Below are 25,577 nucleotides of genomic sequence, written 5' to 3' on the forward strand. Positions count from 1 at the left end.
GGAGGACAGAGGCTGTTGCCAACGACGATGTGGATAAACCTTACGTCTGTGACAGTAAGACATAATACAACAACAGACTTCTCCTGTGAGAGGGTGAATGATGTATTTTCTGTGTATTTTCAGGGTTAGATTGATGACAGGATGAGACCAGAGTAGCTGGCTCCTGATCTGAATATAATTGGCACTTATGTAAACCAAATTTGAGTAAAAACGATTTGACCTACGCTCAATTCAATCCGTAGTGCTGAAGATCAACTTAATAGCGCAATTGACAGTTAAAGGCAATGCTCCCGCGGTCGCGGAGACTGCATTCATGGTGCAAACGCTGCATATGTCGGCTCAATCTGAAATTACCTTTGAATGTGAACCGAGCTACAACGCAGATATTCTGCGCTACGGATTGAATCGAGCCCCAACGTTCTGAATCCCACTTCTAACAGGAAATGACTTTTTTTTTTGTTCGTTATTAGGTCTCACTATTCTCTATTATTGTAAGGCGTGTCTGTATTTGGACATGGTTAGCTGCCTAAGATGCACTACATGACCAAAAGTATGTGGACACCTGCTCGTCTAATGTCTCATTCCAAAATCATGGGTATTAATATGGAGTTGCCCCCCCCCCCCCCCCCCCCTTTGCTGCATATTCAGCCACAAGGGCATTAGTGAGGTCTGGCACTGATGTTGGGCGATTAGGCCTGGCTCGCAGTCAGCGTTCCAATTCATCCCAAATGTGTTCGATGGGGTTGAGGTCAGGGCCAGTCAAGTTCTTCCACACCGATCTCAGTAGCTCAGCTGGTAGAGCACGGCGCTTGTAACGCCAAGGTAGTGGGTTCGATCCCCGGGACCACCCATACACAAAAATGTATGCACGAATGACTGTAAGTCGCTTTGGATAAAAGCGTCTGCTAAATGGCAAATTATTATTATTATTAAGAAACCATTTCTGTATGGACCTCGCTTTGTGCATGGGGACATTGTCATGCTGAAACAAGGAAAGGGCCTTCCCCAAACTGTTGCCACAAAGTTGGAAGCACAGAATCGTCTAGAATGTCATTGAATGCTGTAGCGTTAAGATTTCCATCGGACTGCCAGATGTTGAAGCGTGATTCATCACTCCAGAGAATGTGTTTCCACTGCTCCAATGGAGGCGAGCTTTACACCACTCCAGCCGACACGTGGCATTGCGCATGGTGGTCTTAAGCTTGTGTGCGGCTGCTCGGCCATGGAAACCCATTTCATGAAGCTCCCAACGAACAGTTATTGTGCTGACGTTGCTTCCAGAGGCAGTTTGGAACTCGGTAGTGAGTGTTGCAACCGAGGACAGACAATTTTTACACGCTACGCACTTCAGCGGTCCCGTTCTTTGAGCTTGTGTGGCCTACCACTTTGCGGCTGAGCCGTTGTTGCTCCTAGACGTTTCCACTTACAGTTGACCGGGGCAGCTTAAGCAGGGAAGAAATTTGACAAACTGACTCGTTGGAATGGTTGGATCTTATGACGGTGCCTCGTTGAAAGTCACTGAGCTCTTCAATAAGGCCATTCTACTGCCAATGTTTGTCTATAGAGATTGCATGGCTGTGTGCTTGATTTTATACACCTGTCAGCAATGGGTGTGGCTGAAATAGCCGAATCCACTAATTTGAAGGGGTGTCCACATTCTTTTGTATATATAGTGATCAATAACTTCAGATCAATAACCTTATTTTATTTTCTTTGGAGTGAGAGCAGCCCTCTGGAGATAGATGAGTATGTGGATAGTCCAGCTAGCATGTCGGACCGTTAGCATAGCATGCTACTTCTACCTAAAGAAAAACACGGGAGGAAGTGGTACTCATGTCATGAGATATTATAGCCTCTTAGAATGAAGCTCTTATTTTTGTTCTTTTTCTTTCATGTGCTCTGTTCCTTCCTTCCTTCCAGACAGAAACAAACAAAAGCATAACTCAAAAACTGCCGACTCAGGTATCTGGACGCGCATCTTTTCTCTGTCTGGCTTCTCTAACGACAAGATCAGGGGCTACTGGGGTTTGTCTGATTTTGAGCTAGCCTGGGTCGCGTTCAGATGGGTACAAAGTTACACGACATCCATATATAAATGTATTGGGTAGAACCGTGCTTATATTTCATGTAGAATATAGAATGGATGTTGTTTCTATGTTGCACACTCCTGAATGCGACCTTGGCTGTCTTTCTGTTTCTGCTTTGGCTAACAATAGCATTGGCTAAATTAGAAATGCATCTGGCTACCATGCTACGTTTGAGCTAAACCAATCTAAGCAATCCATCGCTATACTAATTGCATAAGTATTGATTGTTGATTCTAAGACCAAAGCAAGCTTGCATGGCTCTAACATAACTCTACAGTATATGCTGGTTTGTTAGCAAGTTGCTGGGCAAGAATGATTTTGAGCGTCAGCTGAGCTAACGCATGTTTCTGTAGCCTTGTGACAATGCTGTCACAGACAACCTAACCTGCTGTCACTGCGGTTTCTGGGTATCACGGACAACCTAACACGCTGTCACTGCGATGTTAGCAGACAACCGAACCCGCTGTCACTGCGATGTTACCAGACAACCAAACCCGCTGTCACTGCGATGTTACCAGACAACCTAAGCAGTGCTAGAAAACAACATTCTCAACAGTGTTCTCAGAGTGGTCACCATTTCCCCACATTTTTTATATTTTTTTACAATGGCTACCAGGATATCTTGGAGTATTACAGCGCTGTGACTTTCTAGGGAGTCCTTTCACCGAAACGTTGTTAGTATAAGTGATCATATGCTACTATCCTAGTAGGAATGTGCTGTTAAATTAGTTCCCTAGGATTGTTGTTAGTTAGACAATTCGAAGTGTCAATCCCCTCAGATGCTTTTTGGTCCTTTGCCTTGAAAGCTTGGGTCGTCTTCAGTGGTGCACACAATAGCAAAACGTTTTGAAACGGAAAATGAAGAATGAGAGTTTGTTATTGGAAAAGTTCAGTTAGAACCTTAGCATTTCCCTCCGTTTCAAAACATTTTTCTCACGTTCTGTGGTTCTAATGGGTTCTAACGCTTCTGTGTTCTGTGTTCTACAGTCTGCGGGAAGCGCTATAAGAACCGTCCGGGCCTGAGCTACCACTATGCCCACACACACCTGGCGGAGGAGGAGGGGGAGGAGGAGAGGGAGGAAGAGATGCCACCGTCCCCGCCACCACACCGACCAGACCCAGACCCAGACAACCACAAACGTAAGAGACTACCGTATGACCAGGGTTTAAACTACATGCTTAGTAACAGTACAGGGTTATAACTTGATGATGGAATTATATCCTATTATCCCCGACATAGCATACTACTGTTGAATGGAGTGTACTAGATAAGGAATAGGATGTCACTTGGACGGCACGTGTTTCCTTGCAGGTAACCATGGTTAACAGAGGAAGAACAATGATTTCAAGCACCACCCTCCTTTTAAAGCTTCCAGTCTGTTATTCTAACTCAATCAGCGTGACAGAGTGATCTCCAGCCTTGTCCTCGTCAACACTCTCACCTGTGTTAACGAGAGAATCACTGACATGATGTCAGCTGGTCCTTTTGTGGCAGGGCTGAAATGCAGTGGATTTTTTGGGATTAAGTTCATTTTCATGGCAAAGAGGGACTTTGCAATTAATTGCAATTCATCTGATCACTCTTCATAACATTCTGGAGTATATGCAAATTGCCATCATAAAAACTGAGGCAGCAGACTTTGTGAAAATTAATCTTTGTGTCATTTGACCACGACTGTACACACACTACCCCATAATGACAAAGTGAAAAAATGTTTTCATAAATTTTAGCAAATGTATTGAAAATGAAATACAGTAATAACTATATAGATAAGTATTCACACCCCTGCGTCAATACTTTGTAGAAGCACCTTTGGCAGCAATTACAGCTGTGAGTCTTTCTGGATACATTTTTAAGAGCTTTGCACACCTGGATTGTACAATAATGCACATTATTATTTTAAAGATTCTTTAAGCTCTGTCAAGTTGGTTGTTGATCATCGCTAGACAGCCATTTTCAAGTCTTGCCGTAGATCTTCAAGCCGATTTTAAGTCAAAACTCTAACTAGGCGACTCAGGAACATTCAGTGTCTTCTTGGTAAGCAACTCCAGTGTATATTTGGCCTTGTGTTTTAGGTTGTTGTCCTGCTGAAAGGTGAATTTGTCTCCCAGCGTCTGTTGGAAAGCTGATTGAACCAGGTTTTCCTCTCAGATTTTGCCTGGGCTTAGCTCCGTTAATTTTTATCCTAAAAAACTCCCTAGTCCTTGCCGATGACAAGCATACAGTGAGGGAAAAAAGTATTTGATCCCCTGCTGATTTTGTACGTTTGGAATCTGTTTGGAATCTGATTGATTGATTGCTTCTGTGGCCAGGTGTCTTTTATACAGGTAACAATATGAGTTTAGGAGCTCTCCCTTTAAGAGTGTGCTCCTAATCTCAGCTCGTTACCTGTATAAAAGACACCTGGGAGCCAGAAATCTTTCTGATTGAGAGGGGGTCAAATACTTATTTCCCTCATTAAAATGCAAATCAATTTATAAAATTTTTGACATGCGTTTTTCTGGATTTTGTTGTTGTTATTCTGTCTCTCACTGTTCAAATAAACCTACCATTATAGACTGATCATATCTTTGTCAGTGGGCAAACGTACAAAATCAGCAGGGGATCAAATACTTTTTTCCCTCACTGTACCCATAACATGATGCAGCCACCACCATGCTGTAACTTGGCCACTCAGGAATATTCAATGTCTTCATGGTAAGCAACTCCGGTGTAGATTTCGCCTTGTGTTTTAGGTTATTGTCCTGCTGAAAGGTGAATTTGTCTTCCAGTGTCTGGTGGAAAGCAGACTGAACCAGGTTTTCCTCTAGGATTTTGCCTGTGCTTAGCTCTATTGAGTTTATCTTTATCCAAAAAAGTTCCCTAGTCCTTGCTGATGACAAGCATACCCATAACATGATGCAGCCACCACCATGCTTGAAAATATGAAGAGTGGTACTCAGTGATGTGTTGTGTTGGATTTGCCCCAAAACATAACACTTTGTATTCAGGACATAACGTGAATTTATTTTGCACATGTTTTGCAGTTTTACTTTAGTGCCTTTATGGCAAACAGGATGCATGTTTTGGAATATTTGTATTCTGTACAGGCTTCCTTCTTTTCACTTGGTCATTTAGGTTAGTATTGTGGCGTAACTACAATGTTGTTGATCCATCTTCAGTTTTCTCCTATCACAGCCATTCAAATCTGTAACTGTTGTGTGGGGTACAGAGATGAGGTAGTCATTCCAAAATCATGTTAAACACTATTATTGCACACAGAGTGAGTCCATGCAACCTATTATGTGACTTGTTAAGCATGTTTTACTCCTGAACTTATTTAGGCTTGCCCTAACAAAGGGGTTCAATACTTCCTCCTCCCTGTATATATATATATACACTACCGTACAAAAGTTCGGGGTCACTTAGAAATGTCCTTGTTTTCGAAAGAAAAGCATTTTTCTTGTCCTCACAGGTCCTCAACTGGCAGCTTCATTAAATAGTACCCACAAAACACCAGTCTCAACGTCAACAGTGAAGAGGCGACTCCGGGATGCTGACCTTCTAGGCAGAGTTGCAAAGAAAAAGCCATGTCTCAGACTGGCCAATAAAAATAAAAGATTAAGATGGGCAGTCTGAGATATGGCTTTTTCTTTGGAACTCTGTCTAGAAGGTCAGCATCCCAGAGTCGCCTCTTCACTGTTGACTTTGAGACTGGTGTTTTGCGGGTACTATTTAATGAAGCTGCCAGTTGAGGACCTGTGAGGCGCCTATTTCTCAAACTAGACACTCAAATGTATTTGTCCTCTTGCTCAGTTGTGCACCGGGGCCTCCCACTCCTCTTTCTATTCTGGTTAGAGCCAGTTTGCGCTGTTCTGTAAAGGGAGTAGTACACAGCGTTGTACGAGATCTTCAGTTTCTTGGCAATTTCTCGCATGGAATAGCCTTCATTTCTCAGAACAAGAATAGACTGACGAGTTTCAGAAGAAAGTTATTTGTTTCTGGCCATTTTGAGCCTGTAATCGAACCCACAATTGCTGATGCTCCAGATACTCAACTAGTCTCAAGAAGGCCAGTTTTATTGCTTCTTTAATCAGCACAACAGTTTTCAGCTCTGCTAACATAATTGCAAAAGGGTTTTCTAATGATCAATTAGCCTTTTAAAATGATAAACTTGGATTAGCAAACACAACGTGCCACTGGAACACAGAACTGATGGTTGCTGATAATGGAACTCTGTATGCCTATGTAGATATTCCATTAAAAATCAGCCGTTTCCAGCTACAATAGCCATTTACAACATTAACAATGTCTACACTGTATTTCTGATCAATTTGACGTTATTTTAATGGACAATTTTTTTTCGAAAACAAGGAAATGTCTAAGTGACCCCGAACTTTTGAACGGTAGTATATATTATATATATATATATATATATATCTATAATATCTATCTATCCATCCATCCATCCATCCATCCATCCATCCATCCATCCATCCATACAGTACAGTACCAGTCAAAGGTTTTAGAACACCTACTCATTCAAGGGTTTTTCTTTATTTTTACTATTTTCTACATTGTAGAACAATATTGAAGACATCAAAACTATGAAATAACACATATGGAATCATGTAGTAACCAAAAAAGTGTTAAACAAATCAAAATATATTTTATATTTGAGATTCTTCAAAGTAGCCACCTTTTGCCTTGATGACAGCTTTGCACACTCTTGGTATTCTCTCAACCAGCTTCATGAGGAATGCTTTTCTAACAGTCTTGAAGGAGTTCCCACATATGCTGAGCACTTGTTGGCTGCTTTTCCTTCACTCTGCGGTCCAACTCATCCCAAACCATCTTAATTGGGTTGAGGTCGGGTGATTGTGGAGGCCAGGTCATCTGATGCAGCACTCCATCACTCTCCTTGGTAAAACAGCCCTTACACAGCCTGGAGGTGTGTTGGGTCATTGTCCTGTTGAAAAACAAATGATAGTCCCACTAAGCACAAACCAGATGGGATGGTGTATCGCTGCAGAATGCTGTGGTAGCCATGCTGGTTAAGTGTGCCTTGAATTCTAAAAAAAATCACAGACAGTGTCACTAGCAAAGCACCCCCACAACATCACACCTCCTCCTCCATGCAAGTCTCTTCTTCTTATTGGTGTCCTTTAGTAGTGGTTTCTTTGCAGCAATTCGACCATGAAGGCCTGATTCACGCAGTCTCCTCTGAACAGTTGATGTTGAGATGTCTGTTAAATCAAATCAAATCACATTTTATTGGTCACATACACATGTTTAGCAGATGTTATTGCGGGTGTAGCGAAATGCTTGTGCTTTTAGCTCCGACAGTGCAGTAATATCAAACAAGTAATATCTAACAATTTCACAACATATACCCAATACACACAAATCTAAGTAAGGAATGAATTAAGAATATATACATATATGGACAAGCGATGTCAGAGCGGCATATAGTAGAATAGTATAGAATAGAATGCAGTATATACATATGAGATGAGTAGTGGAAGATATGTAAACATTATTAAAGTGACTAGTGTTCCATTTCTTAAAGTGGCCAGTGATTTCTAGTCTATGTATATAGGCAGCAGCCTCTAATGTGCTAGTGATGGCTGTTTAACAGTCTGATGGCCTTGAGATAAAAGCTGTTTTTCAGTCTCTCGGTCCCAGCTTTGATGCACCTGTACTGACCTCGCCTTCTGGATGGTAGCGGGGTGAACAGGAAGTGGCTCGGGTGGTTGATGTCCTTGATGATCTTTTTGGTCTTCCTGTGACATCGGGTGCTGTAGTTGTCTTGGAGGGCGGGTAGTTTGCCCCCGGTAATGCGTTGGGCAGACTGCACCACCCTCTGGGGAGCCCTGCGGTTGCGGGCGGTGCAGTTGCCATACCAGGCGGTGATACAGCCCGACAGGATGCTCTCAATTGTGCATCTGTAAATGTTTGTGAGGGTTTTAGGTGCCAAGCCAAATTTCTTTAGCCTCCTGAGGTTGAAGAGGCTATGTTGCACCTTCTTCACCACACTGTCTGTGTGGGTGGTCCATTTCAGTTTTTCAGTGATGTGAATGCCAAGGAACTTGAAGCTTTCCACCTTCTCCACTGCGGTCCTGTCGATGGAAGTTACTTGAACTCTGTGAAGCATTTATTTGGGCTGCAATCTGAGGCACAGTTAACTCTAATGAACTTATCCTCTGCAGCAGAGGTAACTCTGGGTCTTCCTTTCCTGTGGCGGTCCTCATGAGAGCCAGTTTCATCATAGCGCTTGATGGTTTTTGCGACTGCACTTGAAGAAACTTTAAAGGTTCTTGAAATTTTCCGGATTGACTGACCTTCATGTCTTAAAGTAATGATGGACTGCCGTTTCTCTTTGCTTATTTGAGCTGTTCTTGCCTTAATATGGACTTGGTCTTTTACCAAATAGGGCTATCTTCTGTATACCACCCCTACCTGGTCACAACACAACTGATTGGCTTAAATGCATTAAGAAGGAAATACATTCCTCAAATTAACTTTTAACAAGGCACACCTGTTAATTGAAATGCATTCCAGGTGACTACCTCATGAAGCTGGTTGAGAGAATGCCAAGAGAGTACAAAGCTGTCATCAAGGCAAAGGGTGGCTACTTATAAGAATCTCAAATGTAAAATATATTTTGGTTTGTTTAACACTTTTTTGGTTACTACATGATTCCATATGTGTTATTTCATAGTTTTGATGTCTTCACTATTATTCTACAATGTAGAAAATAGTAAAAAATAAAGAAAAACCCTGGAATGAGTAGGTGTGTCCAAACTTTTGACTGGTACTGTATGTTCTTAATATTTTGTACACTCAGTGTATATATATCTTCCTACTCCCGTACAGCTCAGAGGGTGGTAGACAGCTCCATCATTCCTAATGATGAGATAGATACTGTATAGTAATATGTAGGGCGGCAGGTAGCTTAGTGGTTAAGAGCGTAGTGCCAGTAACCGAAAGGTCGCTGGTTCTAATCCCCGAGCCGACTAGGTGAAAAATCTGTCGATGTGCCCTTGAGCAAGGCACTTAACCCTAATTGCTCCTGTAAGTCGCTCTGGATAAGAGCGTCTGCTAAATGACTAAAATATAATTTGTGTTTCTATACAGCTCAGAGGGCGGCAGACGGCTCCATCATCCCTAACGACTATTGTGACTTCTGTCTGGGAGACTCCGACTCCAACAGGAAGACTGGCCAGGCTGAGGAGCTGGTGTCCTGCTCCGACTGCGGACGCTCCGGTGAGTAGACTGCACTGCTCTGTACCTCTGGTTCAGCAGAGCTGTACGTACTGTAGGAAGGCCAAGCAGTGTCCTTCATAACTAGAGATACCCACACTTTAAACTTAAACTGTAAATATATTATTCTAATATTTACACAATTTTAATATAGCCAAGGATGACTTCAGTCTAGTAATTTTAGTTAGAGATAGTCATGTTTACCTATATAAACCAATTTTCAGTTAAATCACTAAACAGTAGTACACCAATGCTGTATCCCACCATATCTCTCTCCAGTAGTGAATAGTAAGGACACAGAGACTGGTTAGATAGGTCAGAAATCATCCTCAGTTTTCATTTGCTTCCACACATTTCATCTTTGATTTGCTTCTTTTTGTGTATTTTGTGCATCTCTCTGCTGGCCCCAGGCTATGTTGGTTGTCTTGTTCTCTCTCTGCCCCCCCCCCCCCCTCCCTCCCCCCAGGCTATGTTGGTTATCTTGTTCTCTCTCTGCCCCCCCCCCCCCCCCTCCCCCTCCCCCTCCCCCCAGGCTATGTTGGTTATCTTGTTCTCTCTCTGCCCCCCCTCCCCCCAGGCTATGTTGGTTATCTTGTTCTCTCTCTGCCCCCCCTCCCCCCAGGCTATGTTGGTTGTCTTGTTCTCTCTCTGCCCCCCCTCCCCCCAGGCTATGTTGGTTGTCTTGTTCTCTCTCTGCCCACCCCCCCTCCCCCCAGGCTATGTTGGTTATCTTGTTCTCTCTCTGCCCCCCCCCCTCCCCCCAGGCTATGTTGGTTGTCTTGTTATCTCTCTGCCCCCCCTCCCCCCCAGGCTATGTTGGTTGTCTTGTTATCTCTCTGCCCCCCCTCCCCCCAGGCTATGTTGGTTGTCTTGTTATCTCTCTGCCCCCCCCCCCCCCCCTCCCCCCAGGCTATGTTGGTTGTCTTGTTATCTCTCTGCCCCCCCTCCCCCCCAGGCTATGTTGGTTGTCTTGTTATCTCTCTGCCCCCCCCCCCTCCTCCCCCCAGGCTATGTTGGTTGTCTTGTTATCTCTCTGCCCCCCCTCCCCCCCAGGCTATGTTGGTTGTCTTGTTATCTCTCTGCCCCCCCTCCCCCCAGGCTATGTTGGTTATCTTGTTCTCTCTCTGCCCCCCCCCCTCCCCCCAGGCTATGTTGGTTGTCTTGTTCTCTCTCTGCCCCCCCCCCCCTCCCCCCAGGCTATGTTGGTTATCTTGTTCTCTCTCTGCCCCCCCTCCCCCCAGGCTATGTTGGTTATCTTGTTCTCTCTCTGCCCCCCCCCCCCCCCTCCCCCCAGGCTATGTTGGTTATCTTGTTCTCTCTCTGCCCCCCCCCCTCCCCCCAGGCTATGTTGGTTATCTTGTTCTCTCTCTGCCCCCCCTCCCCCCAGGCTATGTTGGTTATCTTGTTCTCTCTCTGCCCCCCCTCCCCCCAGGCTATGTTGGTGGTCTTGTTCTCTCTCTGCCCCCCCCCTCCCCCCAGGCTATGTTGGTTATCTTGTTCTCTCTCTGCCCCCCCTCCCCCCAGGCTATGTTGGTTGTCTTGTTCTCTCTCTCCCCCCCCCCCCCCCCCCCCCCCCCTCCCCCCAGGCTATGATGGTGGTCTTGTTATCTCCCAACCTATGTTGGTTAGGCTGTCTGTTCCTTGATGATCATATCTAGACTAATAGGGTATCTACACTATTTACAATCTGCGGTCCTCCTTTTAATGATGCTGAAACATGATCATTACATGATAACTGTGTAGGCAATACACTGTAATAACAGTACTTACAGCTATGATACTGGTGAGATGTAAGGTTTCAGTGGATAAAACAGATCATTTCTATTCACTTTATTCATAGTCGATAATCAAATAGCCAGATAGTTGAATTCATAAGACCAATAAACAAGCATCTTTTATATGTTGACATTCGTCGGGTGACTTGCTAAAACGTCAAAATCATGACTGTTTTCCCCAAACGTCTCAAAACCCATTAGCTGTCTCCATGTACGAACATCCTGTACTTGTGTCAGCCTCTCATTGAGGCAGGGTGGGTGGTGTGTTTGCGTTGGCAGGAAGGATGGGTGGTGTGTTTGCGTTGGCAGGAAGGATGGGTGGTGTGTTTGCGTTGGCCGGAAGGATGGGCGGGTTGATGAGTGGGCCTTTCCCTCTACAGTCTGGTTCCTCTCAAGGTTTCTTCCTGTCAAGGGATTTTGATTGATTCAATAGTGGTGATTGTCATTGTCTTGTCAATGAGCCTTCTTGTAGCTAGCTCTCTCTGCACTAGCCGTGTTGTGTTCTTAGTAAGTGATTATTGATAGGGTCCACTCAGCTGCTTTCTTCCATCCTGCATGAGCTTGTGAACATAATCATCGACACAATCCTAATGCTTGATAGAATACTGTAATCCAGGACGGTAATAGACCCTTTTTCCTTCTTAAATGTTCACGCATTTCCTTATGATGCTTTTTGGCAGTTTTTTTTTTATTGGGGGGGGGAGGGTTATTTTATTCACAATCAAAAAGGCCTCTCTACCTTTTCATCAATTCAGAGTGATTGCTCATTTCAAACCCATAGCTCACAACTCACACAAAGCTCATGTCAGGGACTTTTTCAGCTGATTGTTGCTTTGCTCACCTTGCTGATATATTGACGCTAGCTGGCCAGGGCCGTGGAGGAGCGAAGAGAGATGGGAGACAGGAAGGAAGACGAGTGTTCTCGAAGAGTTGTTCTGTGACGCGTCCGAAAGCGAGTCAACCTTTTATGGCTTTGAGGACGGCGAGCTGGAGGACATTTTGTTTTCCGACGATGAAGACAATCTGAGCTGAGACAGAACTATTTTCTTGAAATGCAAAAAATTCTTTGCAGAAAAACTGCAGCTTCTTTTTATGTTTTTGGGACTTTTTGTAGAAAGCACTTTGAATAAATTAGGGAATGTTATTTTTCTACAAAACAAACTCTTGAGAGCAAGGATGGACATGAAGGTATCTGTTGCTGTTTGAGAGAGCTTTTTCTTGGAGCTTTCTTGTTTTTCCTCTGAAGGAGAAAAGGCAGTGTTGTTCTGTATAACATGGATTTAATAATTTAATAAAGCCTAAATAGTTCAAGAATTGACCGTATCGGAATTGAACACAAATATAAACTGGTCCTATACCTCTTGGTCATGCTGCTGTTACCTCTGGACTGTAAGGGTGTGGAAGAGGGCTGTGCCTGGACCCTGAGTCGCTCCATTGGTCAGAGAGGACAGTTAGCCGAGAGGTAAGAGCCAATCGGCATCTTCTTGTCCCGCCCCTCTCTGCAGAGACCATTGAAACCGGCTGGTGTACACGTGGAAAGAAGATGATTGGATAAATGTGGCCAGTCATCGTTCCACCACCGTAGGATGGAAGACATTACCTATCCAAATACCTAGACAATCACACATTCACTCTGGCTCTTGGGTCCAAGATGGGGTAGAAAATGTTTCTAGCAACTTACCTTGAATTGATCGATTACACATCAAACTGTCAACGACACAGTCATTTCCCATTCAATTCAATCCCCTTACGTTAATGCATCATCTTGTTCTATTCCTTGTTCTCTTTCCACACAGGCTACAATTATCTCCATGACCTAGCCAGGACAGAGACTGACTGTCATGACCTAGCCAGGACAGAGACTGACTGTCATGACCTAGCCAGGACAGAGACTGACTGTCATGACCTAGCCAGGACAGAGCCTGTCATGACCTAGCCAGGACAGAGCCTGACTGTCATGACCTAGCCAGGACAGAGCCTGTCATGACCTAGCTAGGACAGAGCCTGTCATGACCTAGCCAGGACAGAGCCTGTCATGACCTAGCCAGGACAGAGACTGACTGTCATGACCTAGCCAGGACAGAGCCTGTCATGACCTAGCCAGGACAGAGACTTACTGTCATGACCAAGCCAGGACAGAGACTGACTGTCATGACCTAGCCAGGACAGAGACTGACTGTCATGACCTAGCCAGGACAGAGCCTGTCATGACCTAGCTAGGACAGAGACTGACTGTCATGACCTAGCCAGGACAGAGCCTGTCATGACCTAGCCAGGACAGAGACTGACTGTCATGACCTAGCCAGGACAGAGCCTGTCATGACCTACCTAGGACAGAGACTGACTGCCATGACCTAGCCAGGACAGAGCCTGTCATGACCTAGCCAGGACAGAGACTGACTGTCATGATCTAGCCAGGACAGAGCCTGGCCATGACCTAGCTAGGACAGAGACTGACTGCCATGATGTAGCCCAGAATTCTTCAAAAATATCCTTCATGTACAATGCAAAACCCAAAATAATGCACGCAGAGCAGAATTAGGACTATACCTGCTAGTTATCAAAATCCAGAAAAGAGCTGTTCAGTTCTACAACCCCCTAAAAGGAAGCGATGCCCACACTTTCCCCCACAAAGCCCTCACCTACAGAGATATGAACCTAGCGAAGAATCCCCTCAGCCAGCTGGTTCTGGGGCTCTGTTCACAGACCCCACAGAGCCTCAGGACAGCAACACAATTAGACCCAACCAAATCATGAGAAAACAAAAAGATAACTATTTGAAACACTGGATAGAATCAACCAAAAAAACACAGCAAACTAGAATGTTATCTGGCCCTAAACAGAGAGTACACAGTAGCAGAATACCTGACCACTGTGACTGACCCTGAATTGCGATTGATAGAGTCCGCCACAGGCAGACCTGGCTCTCAAGAGAAGACAGGCCACTGCTCATAAAATGAGGTAGAAACTGAGCTGCACTTCCTAACCTCCTGCTAAAGGTATAACCATAGTAGAGACCCATATTTCCCTCAGATTACACAGACCCACAGAGAATTCGAAAACAAATCGAACATTAATAAACTCCCATATCTGTTAGGCGAAATACCGCAAAGTGCAATCAAAGCAGCAAGATTTGTGACCCGTTACCATTAAAACAGGGCAACCAGTGGAGCACAAACAACATTGTAAATACAACCCATATTTATCTGTTTACTTACCTTCCCCTCTTGGCACATTGTTATAAACACTGTACTTTACATACCTGATGTTGTGTTTCTTCTCATGTATGTTTATTATTTATTTCACTTATTTTGGCAATGAGAGAGAGAGAGAGAGAGAGAGAGAGAGAGAGAGAGAGAGAGAGAGAGAGAGAGAGAGAGAGAGAGAGAGAGAGAGAGAGAGAGAGAGAGAGAGAGAGAGAGAGAGAGAGAGAGAGAGAGAGAGAGAGAGAGAGAGAGAGAGAGAGAGGAGAGAGAGAGAGAGAGAGAGAGAGAGAGAGAGAGAGAGAGAGAGAGAGAGAGAGAGAGAGAGAGAGAGAGAGAGAGAGAGAGAGAGAGAGAGACAGAGACAGAGACAGAGACAGAGACAGAGACAGAGACAGAGACAGAGAGAGAGAGAGAGAGAGAGAGATGCGTGCCCAGTGCCTGCCACGACTGTTTGGTTTCATAGAGATGAGTGCTTAGGTTTCGTTTATGGCTCATCGATATCCCATTGACACTCTGATGAGAGCTCACTTGTGTAATGGGTAACGTTTCTTATTCTGACAGCACCATTATAGTAAAGTAGGACAGTCACAAGCCTGTTATACCTCCGTCAGCAATGTTTTAATATATGTTTTTTTTTTACTGTAGTGTGATTTTAGCCACAACTTGTCATGGACTTATGAATGACCTACCTATCTCTGAGGAGACAGACAGATACCTATTTTTGCTTTATTCATGTAACATATAGTAGAACTTATTCACCGTTATTGCAGTTTATAAAGCGATCAGAGCGGTTGTGTTTTTCTGTATTGAGTTGCAATGTAAATGAGGCATCTATCTCTTTCTCCCCTCTCCCCTCCTTCCCTTCCCAGGCCACCCAACCTGTCTGCAGTTCACAGACAACATGATGACGGCGGTGAAGACCTACCAGTGGCAGTGCATCGAGTGCAAGTCCTGCAGCCTCTGTGGCACCTCCGAGAACGACGTAAGTGTGATGGATAACCGTTCCAAGACCTGGGGCTGAATTCAAAATGTGCCTACTCTGAGACTCTCCTCTGGGCCCAGAATATTCCTTTAGACTGAAGACTCTAGTTAGCTCCCACAACTACCTAGCCTTTAGCTCAGTGGGCTACCATTTGTCTTGAGAAGTAAGTTAACATTGTCTGGTTGTCCCCTGTCTCTGTAGGACCAGCTCTTGTTCTGTGACGACTGTGACAGAGGATACCACATGTACTGTCTGAAGCCCCCCATGACAAAACCTCCTGAAGGTAAGGCCACTGAATGGTGTAGTGTACGTTAGAAAGACTGTGAGATACTAGCTTCCTGAGGGTAAGGACGTACTACAGACCACACATAGCAGCTCAGTGTTAAAACACACAGAGTCTCTCTTGGCCTGAGGTACAATCTCACCGTGAGACTTTGAGTGTGGCTTGTGAAACAGAGATTTCCAGAACAATGGTTTTAAAACTTCACACAATAGACAGAGGTATAGCACACCAGTTAGAACAAACACAAGAACAGAAAGTGGTACTGACAGTCCACAACAAGAAGATCAAGTGTTTTGACTCACCTCTTTCCCCCCTCCTCTCCACATCTCTCTCTCTTTCCCCCCTCCTCTCCACATCTCTCTCTCTTTCCCCCCTCCTCTCCACATCTCTCTCTCTTTCCTCACATCTCTCTCTCTCCCCACTCCTCTCCACATCTCTCTCTCTTCCCCCCCTCCTCTCCACATCTCTCTTGCTCTCTCTTTCCCCCTCCTCTCCACATCTATCTCTCTCTCTTTCCCCTCCTCTCCACATCTCTATCTCTTTCCCCCCTCCTCATCTCTCTCTTTCCCCCCCTCCTCTCCACATCTCTCTCTCTCTTTTCCCCATCCTCTCCACATCTCTCTCTCGCTGTAGGGAGCTGGAGCTGTCACCTGTGTTTGGATCTGTTGAAGGACAAGGCCTCAGCATATGAAGAGCCATAGCAGCACACACACTGCCTCATAATGGATTTACAGGCTCAGGGCGTAATATTCAGTCTCACCTCGTTCAGTTTCTTATGTGAGGAGAAAGTACTATCCTCTACCTCTGAAATGGAAACGCAACACTTCTACAACATGCAATCCTTATCTGCCAAACATTCTATTATCTGCAATCAGTTCTCTACCTCACAACTCCACAGCCAACCACAGACGGAACCCAAATCAGGATAGGATCGTTAACAGGCAATACATTCCACCAATGATTTACCTGTTATCATGTGACGTCATAATTAAGCGACACAGGTCAGGACCACTTTGAACCAAAATGTCATACTGTGGGTTATAAACCCCCCCCCCCACAAAGAATAGTAATTAGTTTTAAATAGTAATCTTGCTCCACAGTGTTTGACACCGCTGTTGTACCATTTTAGTCTCTTCTGACTGTTAGCTAGCTAGCTAGAGAGGTTTGTCCTAGCTGAGGTCAAAAATACTTATGTACCTGACAAGGAGAGTTTGTGTCCGTTTGACAAACTTTGGTTTAAATTTGTTTCCAGTCCCGTCCTTGTTTAGATTTCACTGTGAAGTTCTTTCATATTTCACCAAGACATATTAAATATTTGAATTGCGTGACTCACAGGACTTGTCTAACATAATTTTATGTAGGTGTAATGCTATCCCCCTTAGGGGTCGTTGCAGCCATTATTTTATATTTTAGTTGGATCTTAGCAAGGTTTTTTAATCCCAGTTTGTGGTTACTAGGATACTAAATGTACCTCATGACAACGATCTAAACAGTTATTAATTTAAAACCGATCTTATTTCTGGTTGTTGTGACTGTTACTGTGGATGGATGCTTTGTTTGTAAGAGAAAGCAGTGCAGTGTGGTGGCTCCACTTCAGAGTCTGCTATCTAAATCATGTCACACACGTTGTTATACGTTACCATACGAGAGGGTTTGCATGTTGTTTAATAACATTTTGAAGATTGATGTAGGACGTTGAGACACTATCCATAGACCATAGAGAGAAACATATTCACAGACACAATCCATTCACACTTACATGGTGACGAACACACAGAAAACACTTACCTCTAGCTCTACCATCACGTTTCAGTCAGTGAATGGTACACAGCTATCGTTCAGCCGGTGTGTAGGATACCTCACATTTTCCATGTGTGATGCGTCCGTTTTTTTGTACATTTGTATTTTATGTATTAGTAAATGTCAACTTGTTTTATAGGCTTCCCTTCCACTTTGTATATCATTCAAAACTTTTAATGTAAAACTCCAAATTGTTATATATTGATTCACGTTCTTCTATGTGAACATGATGTCAATAGATTGCACTGAACAAGGTCATATAGATTTTCGGATAGATTTAAAGAACCCAGAAAACGGAAACACAATCCTGAAACAGTGGCAGAAGACCTGAAATTGTTTTAGCGATTTTGTTTTTAAAAAAAGAAGAAAAAAAAAAGTATTTAATGCAAAAATGAATGACAGTGTCATGACTGGAAATGTCTTACAGCAATTTTCTTATTTTGTTTTATGCTTGATATTGTTTCTCCACAGACAATCATGAAGTAGACTAGATACTGTATATGGTGTGCGTTCCAAATTGTACCTTATTCTCATTATAGTACACTACTTTTGACCAAAGACATATGGGCCCCGGTCAAAAGTAGTGCACTATGTAAGGAATAGGGAGCCATTTGGGACACAACCATGATGTTAATAACATTTGAATGGTTTCCTTGTCAACAACATATCTTCCTGTTTATAGCACCATGCCAACTTCCCACTCTGAGAAATATATGTGTCAATATAATTTCGTTTTAAAATTGGAGACCAATCAATTATATATGGATATTATTTTGTGTCGGTTTTGGGTGCTTTGTTAAAAGTTTGTGTGTATCTTAGTTTTTGTGTTGAAATAAAGATTTAGTCCTTGGTTATACTCTTGACTAATTCATTTGTTTGATCTGGTTAGTGATATTGCTCAGAGCTCTGTTTTACCTTCCTTAGTTGAATGTGATCTGGGATAAGAGCATCCGCTAAATGACTACAATGTAAAATATCTGCAAAACCTCTCGGCTTTAGTGAAAGACGAGGTAAGAACTAGACAGGACACAGCATCTACTGGCTCCATTTTGAAGGCCCTGTGGTTTTCACCCACACACAATACATTAGTATTCCCTTCTCTCTCTGCACATTCATACGTCTATTCCTTCTCTGTGATCATTACAAACAAGGGACAGTTTGCTGTGCCGTTTAGTTCCAAGAATATCTACTAAGCTCAATATTCCATTGTTTGAAGACGTTCATAGTTTATTTATTTTTTATCATTGGGTATAATAAAAAGGAAAGTGGAAGTCATCCAACGTAGTTAAACCATCCAAGGCTTCGTAACCCATATGATATATATCAGTAAGAGCGTGGGGTCATTCAGTGACTCCATTTTTTCACTCACAATTACATTCTTGTTCTTCAGGCCTGACCTCTGACCTCTAATGGCCCTGTGTGACCCCCCTGCTTTCCCTGACTAGTAGTCTTCCTGAGCATGTTGAGCCTTAGTGCCTAGTGTGCTCCTGTAAGTCGCTCTGGATAAGAGCGTCTGCTAAATGACTAAAATGTAAATGTAAATGTAGTGTCTGTTTGTGTTTCATGCCAAATTTCATGCCAAACGTTTGACTTGACAGTGAGCGATGTAGTTGACCTCTGACCTCCTAATGGCCCTGTAGTTGGCAAGAGCACAATCAGATGTGAGACCAGGCTACACTTTTTATATATTTTAAATAAAACACGATGCCATACACCTGGGACCTAAATGGGGTGTCACAATATTTCTAAACCTGTACTTCATATCACAAGCACTATATAAAGTCCTTTTTACATCAGCAGATGTCACAAAGTGCTTATACAGAAACCCAGCCTAAAACCCTAAAACCCCAAACAATGCAGACATAGATGGCAGCACAATCATGTACAATCTTACCAGAGTGTGGATCAAAGTAAACGGCTGTATTTGTGTCACTGAGGAATTTCCTTTTTTATTATCGTGATCGATGTCCAATCACATGTCATGATGCCGTCGTCACGTCACTGTGATGCTGTCCGTATATATCCAGCCATACATAATGGGACAGTATGTCACCATACCCATATAAGGTAGTTCCTTTTATGGCTTGTGCCCTGACAGAGGATGGAATGTTTTGTGTGTGTCCCAAATGGCCCCCTATCCCCTACTTAGTGCGCTACTTTTGACCAGGACACATAGGGCACTATATATCTAATAGGGTGCCATTTTGAATGACGTCTTAGAATGTTCCGAAGGTTATGTTCCCCTAACTATCGCTTTAACCCCTTTTTGGGGGGTTAAAGCGATAGTTTTGTAGGCTAAACCGTTTTTTTCGTGATCATTTTTCTTGTCTCCTGGTCTGACAAACAGCACCGTAGCTCTGCCACTGTCCACCGCAGATGCGGAAGGCCGACATCGGCGGATACGATAGATTGAGACGCAGCCCATACCCCCCCCCCCCAAAAAAAAAAAAAAACAGACTTGGATATTGATGGGGATTTTTTTATTATGTTAATTAGGGTGCATCAATCAACTCTTAAGGATTATTTTTTTTAAGTCTGCATAACTATATCAAATCAATGCTGAAAAACTCAATAGAAAGAGCAGAACAGATCATTTGTTCCATTCCCCATCCTATATACTACCATACAGGCCTACCCTAGAGTGGCAGGTGAAAATAAATCCATTATAACATCAGTCAAAGCAATCAAGCTTTTAACCATTTTAATGTTGATATAATTGACAAAATAGTAGTGTAATCGTTATACTAAGGTATTATACTGTAGTAACATGAGCTGAGATAGAGTAGAAGTCTGACATTCCATTTGGTTATAGAATCTATTAAAGGAACCAGAGAGAGAGAGAGAGAGGGAGAGAGAGAGAGACAGAGCCAGAGAGAGAGAGGGAGAGAGAGAGACAGAGCCAGAGAGAGAGAGAGGGAGAGAGAGAGACAGAGCCAGAGAGAGAGAGAGAGAGGGAGAGAGACAGAGAGAGAGAGAGAGAGAGAGAGAGAGAGAGAGAGAGACAGAGCCAGAGAGAGAGAGAGAGAGAGAGAGAGAGAGAGAGAGAGAGAGAGAGAGAGAGAGAGAGAGACAGAGCCAGAGAGAGAGACAGAGAGAGAGAGAGAGAGAGAGGGAGAGAGAGAGAGACAGAGCCAGAGAGAGAGAGAGAGAGAGAGAGGGAGAGAGAGAGAGACAGAGCCAGAGAGAGAGAGAGAGAGAGAGAGAGAGAGAGAGAGAGAGAGAGAGAGAGAGAGAGAGAGAGAGAGAGAGACAGAGCCAGAGAGAGAGAGACAGAGCCAGAGAGAGAGAGAGTAGCGGGCAGAGTTATGTGTCGATAAACTACACAATATTTGCATCCCAAATGGTACCCCGTTCTCTTTGTAGTACACTATTTTTTGCCTAAGGCCCAGGCTGGGATGTTGCCATTCTCCACCCTTCTCCCAAAGTGCACACTTTCTCGCATGGATTTAACAAAAGTGGAAACTCCAGCCAATGCTTACACAAATCATATGGGCTCTTGTCAAAAGTAGTGCACTATATAGAGAACATGGTGGCACTTGAGATGCAACCAAAGACAGCACTGTCCCAGTGTCAGATCTAAGTGACTTATTGCATGCTGTCTGTCCTCCGCTGAAGCTCAGAAAACTGTTCTGGAGTCAGTTATGTGGGCGCCGTTGTGTCCAGGCCCCAGTTAGACCTCTCAGCCTCAACACCCCTCTCCCGACAGCGGAGCAGCTCCTGTGGGCATGGCTGTCTTACTCCAGCCCCAGGCCTGGTCAGGACGACTGCATCAGGCCCGTCAGCCGTTTGCCTGTCAGTGACTTGCCCTGAAGAGCGATAGTATGGAATTAATATGATGGTTGCCTTGTTGGTTTAAGGTGAAAAGTTTTGTAACAAAGTAGTGGTCGGAATAATCTCTACGTAGGTGAGACAGATACAGACAGACAGAGACAGAGAGACATAAAGACATACAGACAGAGACAGAGACAGACAGAGAGAGAGACATACAGACAGACAGACAGACAGACAGACAGAGACACAGACAGAGAGAGACAGAGACAGACAGACGAGGGAGAACAGAAAATAAAAGGACAGGGAAGTAGAGCCACTGACCACACTGCGTGTGAACTTCTCCAGAGATGTGCGTCTTCCCTGCTGCTGCTCCGTCTCAGGCTTGGGCACAAAGCATTATGGGGAGAGGAGAGGAGAGGAGAGGAGAGGAGAGGAGAGGAGAGGAGAGGAGAGGAGAGGAGAGGAGAGGAGAGAGGAGAGGAGAGGAGAGGAGAGGAGAGGAGAGGAGAGGAGAGGAGAGGAGAGGAGAGGGGAGGGGAGGGGAGGGGAGGGGAGGGGAGGGGAGGGGAGAGGAGAGGAGAGGAGAGAGAGGAGAGGAGAGGAGAGGAGAGGAGATGAGAGGAGGCAGAAAAAGAGAGAATGAAAACAAAGCAGAGAAGAGAAGTCAGTGATATCACTGATTCAGACCATGCAGTAGTTTACTGACTGCAGAACCTGGAAATCTCCAACAGAGGGCAGCACTTCACTATGTTGGATGCTGAGGACTGGCGTCAAACTGCAGTTTGCCCCAGGCAAACGGAGACACACAGAGAAACACACACACCTTCTTCCTGGCCATCAGAAGATCTTGGTAAGCGTTGGAGCGGAGGTAGCGTGTGTAGCTGTCACTCTTCATCAGCTTATAGATGTGGTCCTGTAACAGAGGAGAGAGAAGGGGGAGGACAAATGGGGAAGGAAAGAGAGAAGGGGGAGGGACAAATAGGGAAGGAGAGAGAGAAGGGGGAGGACAAATAGGGAAGGAGAGAGAGAAGGGGGAGGGACAAATAGGGAAGGAGAGAGAGAAGGGGGAGGACAAATAGGGAAGGAGAGAGAGAAGGGGGAGGGACAAATAGGGAAGGAGAGAGAGAAGGGGGAGGACAAATAGGGAAGGAGAGAGAGAAGGGGGGGACAAATAGGGAAGGAGAGAGAGAAGGGGGGGGACAAAAAGGGAGAGAGAGACAGAAGGAGGGGGGGAATAGGGAGAGAGAGAGAGAAGGGGGAGGACAAATAGGGAGAGAGAGATAAGGGGGAGGACAAATAGGGAGAGAGAGAGATAGAGAGAGAGAGAGAGAGAGAGAGAGAAGGACAAATAAGGAGAGAGAGAGAGAAGGGGGAACAAATAGGGAGAGAGAGAGAGAAGGGGGGGGACAAATAGGGAGAGAGAGAAAGACCATGACCATGAGAAACAAGATTCTCTGGTCTGATGAAACCAAGATTGAACTATTTGGCCTGAATGCCAAGCGTCACATCTGGAGGAAACCTGGCACCATCCCTACGGTGAAGCATGGTGCTGGCAGCATCATGCTGTGGAGATGTTTTTCAGCGACAGGGAGACTAGTCAGGAACGGAGCAAAGTACAGAGAGATCCTTGATGAAAACCTGCTCCAGAGCGCTCAGTACCTCAGACTGGGGTGAAGGTTCAACCTTCCAACAGGACAAAGACCCTAAGCACACAGCCAAGACAACGTAGTAGTGGCTTCAGGACAAGTCTCTGAATGACCCTGAGTGGCCCAGCCAGAGCCCGGTCTTGAACCCGATCGAACATCTCTGTGCAGCGACGCTCCCCATCCAACCTGACAGAGCTTGAGAGGATATGCAGAGAAGAATGGGAGAAACTCCCCAAATACAGGTGTGCCGAGCTTGTAGCGTCATACCCAAGAAGACTCGAACTGTAATCACTGCCAAAGCTGCTTCAACAAGTAAAGGGTCTGAATACTTATGTAAATGTTATATTTCAGTTTTTGCTTTTGAATACATTTGCAAAACAATCTAAAAACCAGTTTTTGCTTTGTCATTATGGGATATTGTGTGTAGATGAGGGGGATTTTTTAAAAATACATTTTAGAATAAGCCTGTAACGTAACAAAATGTGGAAAAAGTCAAGGGGTCTGAATACTTTCCGAAGGCGCTGTACATCGAGAGAGACCTAATGTGTGTGTTTTAGCTTTATGCTGTATTTCAGCTTTTGGGCTGTTAGTCTGTCTGTAATATAACGTACCTGTCTGTAATATAACGTACCTGTCTGTCTGTCTGTAATATAACGTACCTGTCTGTCTGTAATATAACGTACCTGTCTGTCTGTCTGTCTGTAATATAACGTACCTGTCTGTCTGTCTGTAATATAACGTACCTGTCTGTCTGTCTGTAATATAACGTACCTGTCTGTCTGTCTGTAATATAACGTACCTGTTAGTCTGTCTGTAATATAACGTACCTGTCTGTCTGTAATATAACGTACCTGTTAGTCTGTCTGTAATATAACGTACCTGTGTGTCTGTAATATAACGTACCTGTCTGTAATATAACGTACCTGTCTGTCTGTCTGTAATATAACGTACCTGTCTGTCTGTCTGTAATATAACGTACCTGTCTGTCTGTAATATAGCGTACCTGTCTGTCTGTATTATATAACATACCTGTCTGTCTGTCTGTAATATAATGTACCTGTCTGTCTGTCTGTAATATAACGTACCTGTCTGTCTGTCTGTAATATAACGTACCTGTCTGTCTGTCTGTAATATAACGTACCTGTCTGTCTGTCTGTAATATAACGTACCTGTCTGTCTGTCTGTAATATAACGTACCTGTTAGTCTGTCTGTCTGTCTGTAATATAACGTACCTGTCTTTCTGTAATATAACGTACCTGTCTGTCTGTCTGTAATATAACGTACCTGTCTGTCTGTCTGTAATATAACGTACCTGTCTGTCTGTCTGTCTGTAATATAACGTACCTGTCTGTCTGTCTGTAATATAACGTACCTGTCTGTCTGTCTGTAATATAACGTACCTGTCTGTCTGTCTGTAATATAACGTACCTGTGTGTCTTTCTGTAATATAACGTACCTGTCTGTCTGTCTGTAATATAACATACCTGTCTGTCTGTCTGTAATATAACGTACCTGTCTGTCTGTAATATAACATACCTGTCTGTCTGTCTGTAATATAACGTACATGTCTGTCTGTCTGTAATATAACGTACCTGTCTGTCTGTCTGTAATATAACGTACTTGTCTGTCTGTCTGTAATATAACGTACCTGTCTGTCTGTCTGTAATATAACGTACCCGTCTGTCTGTTTGTAATATAACGTACCTGTCTGTCTGTCTGTCTGTAATATAACGTACCTGTCTGTCTGTCTGTAATATAACGTACCTGTCTGTCTGTAATATAACGTACCTGTCTGTCTGTCTGTCTGTAATATAATGTACCTGTCTGTCTGTCTGTAATATAACGTACCTGTCTGTCTGTAATATAACGTGTCTGTCTGTCTGTAATATAATGTACCTGTCTGTATGTCTGTAATATAACGTACCTGTTAGTCTGTCTGTAATATAACGTACCTGTCTGTCTGTCTGTAATATAACGTACCTGTTAGTCTGTCTGTAATATAACATACCTGTCTGTCTGTCTGTCTGTCTGTAATATAACGTACCTGAGCCTCTTCGTAGCTGTCTGTCTGTCTGTCTGTAATTTAACGTACCTGTGCGTCTTCGTAGCTGTCTGTCTGTCTGTAATATAACGTACCTGAGCCTCTTCGTAGCTGTCTGTCTGTCTGTAATATAACGTACCTGTGCGTCTTTGTAGCTGTCTGTCTGTCTGTAATATAACGTACCTGTGCGTCTTCGTAGCTGTCTGTCTGTCTGTAATATAACGTACCTGAGCCTCTTCGTAGCTGTCTGTCTGTCTGTAATATAACGTACCTGTGCGTCTTCGTAGCTGTCTGTCTGTCTGTAATATAACGTACCTGAGCGTCTTCGTAGCGGTCTGTCTGTCTGTAATATAACGTACCTGAGCCTCTTCGTAGCTGTCTGTCTGTCTGTAATATAACGTACCTGTGCGTCTTCGTAGCTGTCTGTCTGTAATATAACGTACCTGAGCCTCTTCGTAGCGGTCTGTCTGTCTGTAATATAACGTACCTGAGCGTCTTCGTATCTGTCTGTCTGTAATATAACGTACCTGAGCGTCTTCGTAGCTGTATCGTCCCGGGTCTTTAAGGTTGGCGCTGGTGCGTTCGTAGCTGTGTGAGTCCAGGTTGATGGAGCTGGAAGCACCTTCTGCCAGAAACTCTGCCCAGATCTCCTGAGCCCGCTCTGCCACTTTCTCCAGAGGCTGCCTCTTCAGATCCTGGACTGCCAACCAAAACCTATTGGATACAGTAAGTAAGCAATTCC

At 44.1% G+C, this 25,577-nt stretch overlaps 1 protein-coding gene and 1 pseudogene across 2 annotated transcripts in view; one reads left to right on the forward strand and one right to left on the reverse strand.

Moving 5' to 3' along the window:
• The first annotated feature begins 6 nt into the window (after window positions 1-6).
• LOC311108467 (zinc finger protein DPF3-like) lies at window positions 7-18,232 on the forward strand. Its single transcript, XM_084151094.1, has 7 exons — window positions 7-54; window positions 1,921-1,962; window positions 3,075-3,227; window positions 9,205-9,333; window positions 15,181-15,293; window positions 15,495-15,576; window positions 16,210-18,232. The coding sequence occupies exons 3-7, from the start codon at window positions 3,173-3,175 to the stop codon at window positions 16,275-16,277; spliced, it is 447 nt and encodes a 148-aa protein (XP_084007220.1). The 5' UTR covers window positions 7-54; window positions 1,921-1,962; window positions 3,075-3,172; the 3' UTR covers window positions 16,278-18,232.
• Window positions 18,233-21,131: 2,899 nt separating this feature from the next.
• The window catches only part of LOC311108461 (regulator of G-protein signaling 6-like), a 122,351-nt pseudogene continuing 117,905 nt past the window's right edge, over window positions 21,132-25,577 (reverse strand). The window contains exons 12-15 of the transcript in view: window positions 25,363-25,549; window positions 21,971-22,060; window positions 21,469-21,522; window positions 21,132-21,182 (exon numbers count right to left, since the gene is read on the reverse strand). The product of the transcript in view is annotated as a regulator of G-protein signaling 6-like (transcript). The remainder of the gene's footprint in view (window positions 21,183-21,468; window positions 21,523-21,970; window positions 22,061-25,362; window positions 25,550-25,577) is intronic.

The sequence above is a fragment of the Coregonus lavaretus genome (assembly GCF_964263955.1).
Source record: "Coregonus lavaretus genome assembly, chromosome: 33".
NCBI classification, from domain to species: Eukaryota; Metazoa; Chordata; class Actinopteri; order Salmoniformes; family Salmonidae; genus Coregonus; species Coregonus lavaretus.